Source organism: Cynoglossus semilaevis, chromosome 11 (genome assembly GCF_000523025.1).
Source record: "Cynoglossus semilaevis isolate Cse_v1.0 chromosome 11, Cse_v1.0, whole genome shotgun sequence".
Taxonomy (NCBI): domain Eukaryota; kingdom Metazoa; phylum Chordata; class Actinopteri; order Pleuronectiformes; family Cynoglossidae; genus Cynoglossus; species Cynoglossus semilaevis.
In genome coordinates, this window is record NC_024317.1 from 4,787,170 (window position 1) to 4,797,309 (window position 10,140).

Sequence of the window (10,140 nt, forward strand, 5' to 3'; positions counted from 1 at the left end):
GTGTTTTAGGGAGGCATGAGAATTTCTGTTGTACTACCACGAACGGCCACAGGGTATTTCTCTTTTATTTCTTAGGTGCTGAAAACATTTAAGCTAGATAGCTTCGTGGGGTGAGTTGGTTAAAATTGAATCAGAAAACATCTAGTGCAATTATACATTAGGGAAAAAACAGCAACATTTACATAAAATGTAAAAATATTTTACTCACGATCACAACAACTTCCGGTCTAGTTCCGAGATTCCAATTTTGAAGGCGGATATGCAGTGGATTGGCTGTGATTGGACTCTGACGTATAATAGCTGAGTTTCCGTGATCACATGACGCGGTCGCCGGTTTTCCTGGAGTGACTCGGTGGATGCTCACACTTTTGGGGTCGTTCATCGCTCTGTTTACTGCTCTCTCGCTGCGATGGCCCGCAGAGTCCCACTGTTTGTTGCCTTTCTGTCCGCGCTGTTGACCATAGCCGCCGCTGGACGCTTCTTCAGCCCGGAAGAGTCCTGCTACGTCCGCACACCAAGGAGGCACAACTTCGGGCAGCAGTAAGTTCAACTGATTTCTGGAGGTTTCTCTGCAAAGTCAGTTTGTGTAACGTGAGGAAAATAAAAGTTATTTGTTTTCTTTGTAACAGCAGCATTTTAAAGAAAAAAGAGAAAAGAAAAACTTAGTAGTGAAATAGAAACCAACTGAATTAGTGTAAGGCATATTTATTATGACTTCTCGACAACATCACGAGGTTTCCTCATGTGTCACATGTTGGGGAAGTTAAATAAAGTACATGTGTTTCCTTCTAAAAGAATGACACATTAGGGAAATAAAGTTATTTTTAAACATTACATTTTTACATACAACAGTTAATTTTCAAACCTACGTATGAATAACGTAAATAAAAAATCCATCACCAAGACTGTAACAAAACGTTAGCGCAAATATTGTGTAAACAAATTAGTGGTTTAATAATTGTATGACACCAAATGTTTAATTTATAGTTTATTCCTTTAAAAAAATAACATTTTGATAAAAAATAAGTTTTGACTTTCATCTTTAAAAAAATAACATTGATAAAAAAATAAGTTTTGACTTTCATCTTTAAAATAACGTTTAAAATAATTAAATTCACTATTGCATAATACAGACATGACTTCCTCTTTACACGATAATGCTTAAGTTGTCAGTTATGATGCATCATTATGAAACGATCATAGATTAGCCCTGAGCTAAGCTAACAACATTATTCGTTGTATTTTTGCAGTTTCAGTATATCACAAACTAACGTATTACCTTATTGCAAGCTTCAAATCTCTATTTCACACTGAGGGGGGAAAAAACCCGACAGACGTTAAGGGAAAATATCCCAACACGAACCTTTATAGGTATGAGTTTTAGTGTGAACGGTTGTTCATTGTATTTGGCTCCGTGACAGACCCTCACCCCAGGACTGTTGTTGTTGACCATACTACGACCCTGAAACGTGTTCCAGTCGTACTCCAGTCTCCTGCTGTACTGTCAGTGTGTCTGCTTAAACACTATTTTAAATAGTAACTAATTTTAGCGGTAGCTGTATTATACAGCTTACAGTCTCTCTTATTAACCAAGTTAAGTTTCCACCCATGACACCATTGGAGTAAACAAACATTTTTTAAAAAAAGAAAATCTCCGTTTAATTTCAGGACCGTTCCTCGACCTCATGAGTATATAAATGTATCTGATTTGCCCAAATCGTGGGACTGGAGGAATATTAATGGCGTTAACTACGTCAGCACGACCCGCAACCAGCACATACCTCAGTACTGCGGCTCGTGCTGGGCCCACGGCAGCACCAGCGCTATGGCAGGTACGAGTCGACACTGATCTGCTTTCACTTCCTTATTCCTCATAATTAAAATTGAATTTTGTAAATGTGTTTTCTCATTCCTACCCTCATCCTCACCCTCATCAGACCGCATTGTTTTTTCGCGCAAAGCAGCGTGGCCGTCCGCCTACCTGTCGGTCCAGCATGTGATCGACTGCGGTGAGGCCGGCTCCTGCCACGGCGGGGATCACTCCGGGGTTTGGGAGTACGCCAACAAACACGGTATCCCAGATGAGACCTGCAACAACTACCAGGCCAAAGACCAGAGTGAGTGTTAGAGGACCACGACCCACGTCTGCGGTTCTGATGAGGTCCGGAACCCGAGCTGTGCGTGTGACCTTTCTGTCTTCCTACAGGTTGCAAACCCTTCAATCAATGTGGCACCTGCACCACCTTTGGAGTGTGTAATGTGGTGAAGAACTTCACCCTGTGGAAAGTAGGAGATTATGGAGATGTGAGCGGGAGAGAGAAGATGATGGCAGAGATCTACGCCCGAGGACCGATCAGGTAAAACGACCTGAACATCGAAACATTGTCAGCTATAACGATTTAGCGTAAATATTATTTTATATGATTATTTTCCAAATCATTTGCTGCTGACCCAGACTTGAAAATTTAAAATATGCCAAAAACTCAAGGTCATAAGACAGATTCAATCAAAACATTTAAAGATAAATAAAAAAAAATCCCTATGTTCCTGGACTGTTTCACTCACTCACCTCTTCAAAAAATGCAGAATCGTCACATTTTAGTTATTGAGTTCCTCAGAGCCATAAAGATCAGAAAAGCTGTGCAAGCTAAAATACAAAGACTTGATTGGTTACAGATTCAGCTCAGGCAGGTTAACACCTCAAATGTAACCAACATTCAGCTGCCGAACAAACTAATGAACCACTGCTACAAAAACACACAGTTTGAGAGAAAGAAGTTGACAAGAATGTCTTAGGAAGAAGGTTGATGTAGCAACAAAGGTCGCCTCCCAATGACTCATTTTATTATATATATTTGTTTTTTCTCCAGCTGTGGGATCATGGCCACTGAGAAGCTGGATGCGTACAGCGGGGGTCTCTACTCTGAATACCAAGAGAGCCCCTTTATCAACCACATCGTGTCTGTGGCAGGTTGGGGCGTGGAGAACGGTGTGGAATACTGGGTGGTGCGCAACTCCTGGGGAGAGCCGTGGGTAAGTTATCGATCAGGCAGTGAAAGCTGAAAGTAGGAGCTGTTGTTCGGCCAGTTCAATGTTACAGTTAGAATTAGTGCATCACTCTCCTGGCCCTGAAGAAAATATAGAAAAACTATGATAAATGCCCTAGAACAAATGACTAAACCTACTGCAGGATGAGAATTCTTCATCTTTTTTTTTATTTGCCCCAGGGTGAGAGCGGCTGGCTGCGAATCGTGACCAGTGCCTACAAGGGAGGTAGTGGCAGCACTTACAACCTGGCAGTGGAGGAAGACTGTATGTATGGAGACCCCATAGTTTCTAAAGCCCATTACTAGATGAGGCTGCATTAGAAATACCAAAGCTGAAAAAGGGATTTTTTTTTTTAAAACTTGTAATCAGATTACCTTTGTATTATGTGAATCAATGCTTTTTGCACAGGCTTTTAATTTGTTTTTATAAATCAGATTTCTGTCTCATGGACAGATTCAACCACTGTTTCAGTGTTAATGAACTCAGATGAATACACTCTACACAGGCGTTAGGTAAAACACAAGTGCGTTTCCTGTCCTGCAGGCTGTGATTTCCAGTCATGTGATAAATTACACTTGAGATCGTTTGAGATCCAAGTGTAATACATTTGTTCACAGACCTTAAAGATAAATGTGCCTTTGATTTTTTGTATTTTGTAAGCTGCCTTAATTTTCATTGATGCCAATAAACATTGAAAATGATGGAACATTGTTTAAAGATATTCTTCCTTCAAAACTATTTTATATTTTAATATTTAGTTCCATTTAACAAAGTTTATCGCAAGGTTTCTTAATCATCACTTCAGAACTTTGCCTGTAAGATTAGCTTTTATATAAACTTCTTCTTATTTGACCACACTGTACGCCAGTTATCTAAGAGCAATTATTACATTTTTTTGTAAAGAAAAAAAAAAGAATACAGCAGATTATCATTTGATGCAGACAATTTAATTTAAAACAAATTGACTAAAGCAGGGTTCTCAACCTTCACTAAAGGCCACTTTGTTCATCGTCAAAGGACAACATTCCAGTACAGTTTTCCTGGTCGTAACTCAATTTATTCTGCTAACTTATGTTAACATCCATTTCAACAAAATGTTTTAATGCTGAACCACTGTAGACTTGAACACCAGTCTCCCACCAGATAATTATTTTTTTATCATTCACAATGTTTCCTGTAAACATTAAACATTCAGATAAATTATTTTAAGAGCCACATAAATACACGGTAAAGGTACAGTGTGGCCCACGGGCCAGGAGTGTCAGAACCCTGCTCAAAAACATAAATTTAGTTTTTTTTACAAAGCAATTTAAAACAAAAAAAAAAAAAAAGAAACAAGGGCTGGCTGCAGTACCACAGGTTACCTGTTACCAACCCAACATAGAACACAGGACAGACAGAGAATTTAAAATGCTAATATCACTTTGCCTTCTTTGACAAAAAAAAAAAACAACAACATGTAGCTGCATCTTCTGTCAAACCAGTCTCTGTCCAACAACACAGTGCTTAAGAGTAAAAAAAAATTCTCATTCACTTGGTGAAAATAAATGGTCCATCTCAGTGATATGCCTCCTGCAGACCACTTAGTGTAGAGATCCCAGATCTCCTGTCACAGTTAGTCCATGTTTGTACTCACGCGTTACTCACAGGTTTCCACTTCCACGTCAGTTGATCATGATGAAGTTTGACTTGCAATGAGCTGAAAAAAAAATTCGGAAGAGAATTTCATTATTTTTCGTGCTGATGTTAGTCTATGTTTCACCCTGGCTATATTCAGAACAGTACATTCATTGGCTGTAAACATGTTGATGCTAGAGCTAACAGGAGGCGACAGTAAACAACATCCAAAAAACACTTGACAATAAACAAAAGCAGAAAGTCGACGGCAGCATCACTCACCGATGAACTCGGCAACAGGGTCGTGTTCGCCCTCTGTGCGTATCGTCCCTGCGATGCTGTCGTTCTCCAGGATCGGGAGGAACAGCTGAACAAAGTCCGATGTGTAGGGAGGCGCAATCACATCCAGCACCTTAATAAAAACACATGCTGGAATTTAAAGGATGATTTTTAAGGTGGAAACGTTTAAATAATAACATTTAATCCCTGACAGATGCTGTTAAAACTTAAAGAAAATAAGCGCAAAGAATAGTTTAGTGGGATTAGCTTCGCTGAAATGAATGTGGTTTTAACATTCTTTCTGTGGCAGCTGTTAATGATGGCCTCAGTCTGTTCTGTTACTGACAAACAACAGTGTTGTTGTGTGAAGTGTCTAGAATGTATTTTAAAGTTATTTTGGTTTTTTTTGGTTTGATTGATTTATAGCAACACCTGCAGTTTTTGATTGATTTATAGCAACACCCGCAGGTGAAGGAGGGGAGCTGCGTGTTGTTTGTTGCAAACAGAACACCAAGATTTATATAAGTTTAAGACACATTCATCAGACCCCAACAACAGACTCTATTCATCACTGAACTAACACAACATGACTGGGCTTATTTTCAATAACCCATACTCGGTGAACTCGGTGAAGTGCCTCCAGCAGCCAATGTTCCTTTCGAGTTTCTTCCTGTCTCGTGTTTAATTTCCTCACCACTAATGAAAGTGGAAAAAACTGCAGTTACCTCAGTCACAAAGTATCTAATGAGAGAAATATCCGTGTTGAGTTTCTCCAGACACCTGCGGATGTAACCAACTACAGGCAGGACGTAGCCACGGCTCAGCAGGTGAACCATCCGGTCCAGCAGAGTCTTCTTCAGCTCCAGCTGATCGAGGGGTGGAGGGTGGGATGGGTTGTGAGACAAGAAACATGCAGTCAGCTGAAAGTGAAATGATGGCAACAACATGTGGAAATTTGGCAAATACTCACCTGCTCCATTACGTCCAGCTGAGAGTGCTCGGTCTCAAAGAGTTTGATGAGCAGCTGCAGCACCTGTGGGTGCAGCAGCTGGTGACACGTGGAGATCTGTGCAGAGAAGGAGAAGGAGAAGGAGGATAATGATGATGAAGTCATTCACATCAAGTCTGCAAAACTATAACCCCGATCTTGGTTCTGTAAAATCCTACCTCATCCAGCAGAGCTAAATGTACCGGGGTGTGATCAGTCTGCAGCTGGAAGTATCGTGGCTCAGAAACCGTCCAGTCCACCCACTTTAAAACCCCCATGGCAACAACTGGGAAACTGAAAACATACCAAGGAAGTCACAGGGGTGTCTCTACGCTCAGGACTATTTATTAGTTTCTATAATGAACACTTTCCTATAATAATAATAATAATAATAATAATGAGAAACAGTTTGGTTTAGAGTCAGGCTCCTCTCACCGGATGCACTGGTACAACGTGCCGAGTTCAGCCACCAGCTCTGTGGCTCCTTTGTTCTCATTGCAGCACAGGTTGTGCACCGTCTCTATGGCCTTTGAAGTAGACTTGTGCTCATCTTTGTTTATATTCACTCGCTTGTTCTGCAATTAAAACAAGTGACAAAAGTTTGAAAATGGAGCCTAAGACGCTGATGAGGAGTGATCATGATCCAGGTGTTTCTCTTTGTTCTGTACCTTTTTCCATGTCTCCACCACACTTGCTGCGTAGGCCAGGATGTGGATGTATTTGTGTTTATGGTCTTGGTTGATCTTTGATCCTGGCTTAAAGAGTGACTGCATGAACAGGTCCAGAAAAGCAGGGACTCTGATCTAAAGGCAGGGAAAGACCAACAGTCATCAGTTTTCCCTAACTAATCATGATTTTTTTTTTGCCTAAACAGGTTTAAAAAAAAAAAAAAAAAAAAGACTTTGCCCTCACCAGCTCTACAGGGGGAGGGTCCATGCTGCTGAACATCTTAAACAGGACTGTGATGTCAGCAGGATTCAAGGCTCCTTTAGACAACATGGCACCGAGGGCTTGGCATGCACGAGGGTAGGCCGCCGCTGTGCCCAGAGCAAGGGTTATCTGACTGGCATCGTGTCCTCTGAGACAGAAAGAACATTATAAAACTGGCTGTCACTGTTCCAGTTTCAATGCTTTGCTAAATTGTCCTGATTCTTAGGGTTAGGCAAACAAAACAAAAAAAAAAGAATGTATAAGAGCTGTACCTCTCATGTGCAGACTTCTGCACCTCTTGGCCAATCCTGCGGACAGCAGATCCCCCCTGTTCCTCCTGGGCCAAGATGGACATCATCGCCTGGGCAAAAAGGTATGTGTGCTCGCCATGACACACCATCTTCTACAGGAGAGACCAACAAACACAGAGTCAAGATTTCCTCATTTCTTTGAGACAGATTCACAATTAAACAAAAAATATTTTAAGACATAATGTTATTATATTTAAAGGTATTCTCCTATATCAAATGAGAAAGAAAAAAGCTATATTAATATTATATATAATATTTTTAAAATAATATAGATAAAGAACATCACAAAGTTTAAAAAGCTTAATACTAATGAAAAACCAAAGCAAAAAAAACTGATTAAAGCACTAGAAGTATAGACAGTTGTTTTTTTGTGCACAACCCATTGATTTTATTATTTCGTTTACAGATAATAAACTAAATGATGCCTCACAGCAAACTCTGGCAGGTTCTTCTCCAGGTTCTCCTCTCCCCCGTCCAACAGTGTGGCCAAAGATGTCCGCAGCACCCGAGAGAAAACCTCCAGCTGTTGACATGCAGTGGACACGCTGGTGATCTCTCCCTGGTACCCAGCATCTGAAATAAGCTGAAGAAAAAGAGGACACGTAAGTCAACTTCCTGCTAAAATATAAATATCATCGAAGGTTCTTTAAAAATAAAAGCATTTAAACATTAACCAATGCTTTTATATAAATACTACACACAATACTTCATCTCAATTGAGCTTGTTGTAGCCTAAAGATGTTTATTTAATTCCTGTTGTTACATCAGTCAGACAGTCACTCTAGCTGTGCTTGAATTGTCAATCGGAAAAGCTATTTTAAACTAATTTTGTGTCCAGTGAGTTATACCTTCACAGTGAAGTTGAGCATCAGACAGTCAGGGTGAGCTTCTGCCAGCTTATAGAACAGGTCTCTCCATGTTGTGTGGGCAATCATCTGTTCCAGCCAAGCTGGAGTCTAAAACCACAGCAGACTGGATTTGTTATGTATTCAAAAACTCACCGTCTTGCCCGCTGACAATTTAACATCAAGAATGGTTTGCCCCTTTTTTTTAACAAGATGCTCATGATTTAAAGAAAAATCTCTCACCTCTCCCTCCACAGTGAAAATGGAATCTGCTTTCTGCGGGTCAAAGTGTTTTATCAGGAGACTCTTCAGGTGGTTTTCTACTCTCTCTTGGACCTGAGCAGGCTCCACACCTGAAGAAATAGTAGTAATAATAATATAGATAATATAGTAATCATATAGAACAGAGAATTTGGCATTGCATTTACAGTACACACTACTATTAAATTGTGTTGCAACCCATTTTATTCTGATACCTACCCATTTGAATGAGCCACTCTGCCAGCAGGTTAACAGTCTGAGCCACAGCAGAGTAGTTTTCTGACAGAAGCTGGATGACATGTTCTGGAGAGCCACCTGCTCGGAAATACCTGGGAATGAAAAGATGCCTCTTAAGTTTGCACTTTGTGTTCATTAAACCCTATAGTTTTGGGGGGTTTATTTTTTTAAATATATATTTTATAAAGTTTGTTACAACAGCAGACCAGCACTTACCTTGTGAGGGTGTTGAAGATTGCAGGCTCCATGATGTAGTCCCTGCTGGAAAACTTAGTCAAACAGTCTTCCTGGATTACTCCATCGTCTACGTAAGCATCTTCCTGAAAATGTTATTATATTACATATAAAACAATTAAAACAACGTTTTTAATACTATTATAGCCATGTTAACTCAGTTAAATATTGTTAACACGACTACTTTATCTTTACACAAAATAATCAATGAAATAAATGATGCTAATGAGAACAAATTAGACAACGGACATAATCTAGAATGTGAAAGAAATGTTTTTTGTTTTTCTAATCGGACCAGTTATGACCGAGTCTCTAAAGTCTACTACACTAATGACTCATTCCTTTAGTGTAATCAGTGTCACTGTTGTGTTTTCTTAAAACTGATTTAGTCTGAATAGTTGCAAGCGTTTCATAAACATTAAGTTGCGTTCAGAAGTAGTTGTACATTACATTGTGTTTTGTAATGTAAGTTCTCTGTGATGCTAGCTAACGTTACCCTTAGCTGTGCGCTACAACCTACCCGTGACGGTTAGCAGGTTAGCTATCCTTAGCTAGCCACTGCTAACCAAAACGATACTCTGACCGTGCTTTTAAAAATGATTTAAACGGTACTGGCGAGTGTTCAAATATGTCGCCATTCTATATGTTGCCTGGGCGTCGGTGCTTAGTTATGACGAACAAACGAGCAGACGTTAAAACTGCAGTAAAGCTAACTCCACTTAACAGTCGGTAATTGACAATCTCTCACCGCGTTCGTCTCGGTGCCTTCCCACTCTGCAGCGCCAGTGTAGTATTCCTTCTCCATGATTACGGGGTGAAATATTAAAACCCAAATGCAACAAACACGTGGTTGTGTGTTTTTGTGTTAAGAAACTATGGCGGTAAGCAATAGCTTCTTTGGAGATATGGTTAACAACAAGTAGAAACGTATATAGCGAGCGTGAACCACACCCCCTAGTGGCGGGTAACTGAAGCCCAAAAGTAAGGCCTTGTCAGGGACCGACGATGGTGACGTCTAATACTGTACATTAATACTCTTATGAGTGACTGTACTTTTTCATCATGGTCACTTTCCGGTTGTTGCGTCACGAGCAGAAGAGTCACGGGATATGCGACTGTTCTTTTTTTAATTAAACAGCAATTGAGCAATTCCTTGCACTACTTAAACAAAAACATCAAAACATACCTTTTAAATCAACCGTTAACGACCGTTAATCAAAACTTTTAAATCAACCGTTAACGACCGTTAATAATAAAAACCTGCGCTGACTTTTTAAACTTCTATTGTTTCTTGCCTGTTTGCATCGTAAAGTGACATACAATTAGAAATAGAAATTAATGTGATTAATTGATACAATTGGGATGTTGAATATGACTGATAGAAGAAATG

General features: G+C 39.9%; 2 protein-coding genes and 1 long non-coding RNA gene across 3 annotated transcripts; 1 reads left to right on the plus strand and 2 right to left on the minus strand.

The window, feature by feature from the left end:
- Nucleotides 1–281: 281 nt before the first annotated feature.
- Nucleotides 282–3,751, plus strand: ctsz (cathepsin Z). The gene is made up of 6 exons (XM_008320109.3): nucleotides 282–540; nucleotides 1,669–1,832; nucleotides 1,938–2,117; nucleotides 2,207–2,357; nucleotides 2,871–3,033; nucleotides 3,228–3,751. The coding sequence occupies exons 1-6, from the start codon at nucleotides 410–412 to the stop codon at nucleotides 3,351–3,353; spliced, it is 915 nt and encodes a 304-aa protein (XP_008318331.1). The 5' UTR covers nucleotides 282–409; the 3' UTR covers nucleotides 3,354–3,751.
- Nucleotides 378–1,662, minus strand: LOC112487742 (uncharacterized). Its single transcript, XR_003051133.1, has 2 exons — nucleotides 1,280–1,662; nucleotides 378–569 (listed from the first exon to the last, which is right to left on the minus strand). It is a non-coding gene; the product is annotated as an uncharacterized LOC112487742 (long non-coding RNA).
- Nucleotides 3,752–3,973: 222 nt separating the features above from the next.
- Nucleotides 3,974–9,555, minus strand: nelfcd (negative elongation factor complex member C/D). The gene is made up of 15 exons (XM_008320110.2): nucleotides 9,499–9,555; nucleotides 8,733–8,836; nucleotides 8,499–8,608; nucleotides 8,262–8,371; nucleotides 8,022–8,129; nucleotides 7,604–7,756; nucleotides 7,135–7,265; nucleotides 6,845–7,010; nucleotides 6,601–6,735; nucleotides 6,368–6,507; nucleotides 6,112–6,226; nucleotides 5,915–6,010; nucleotides 5,670–5,810; nucleotides 4,948–5,077; nucleotides 3,974–4,747 (listed from the first exon to the last, which is right to left on the minus strand). The coding sequence occupies exons 1-15, from the start codon at nucleotides 9,553–9,555 to the stop codon at nucleotides 4,713–4,715; spliced, it is 1,731 nt and encodes a 576-aa protein (XP_008318332.1). The 3' UTR covers nucleotides 3,974–4,712.
- Nucleotides 9,556–10,140: the final 585 nt, after the last annotated feature.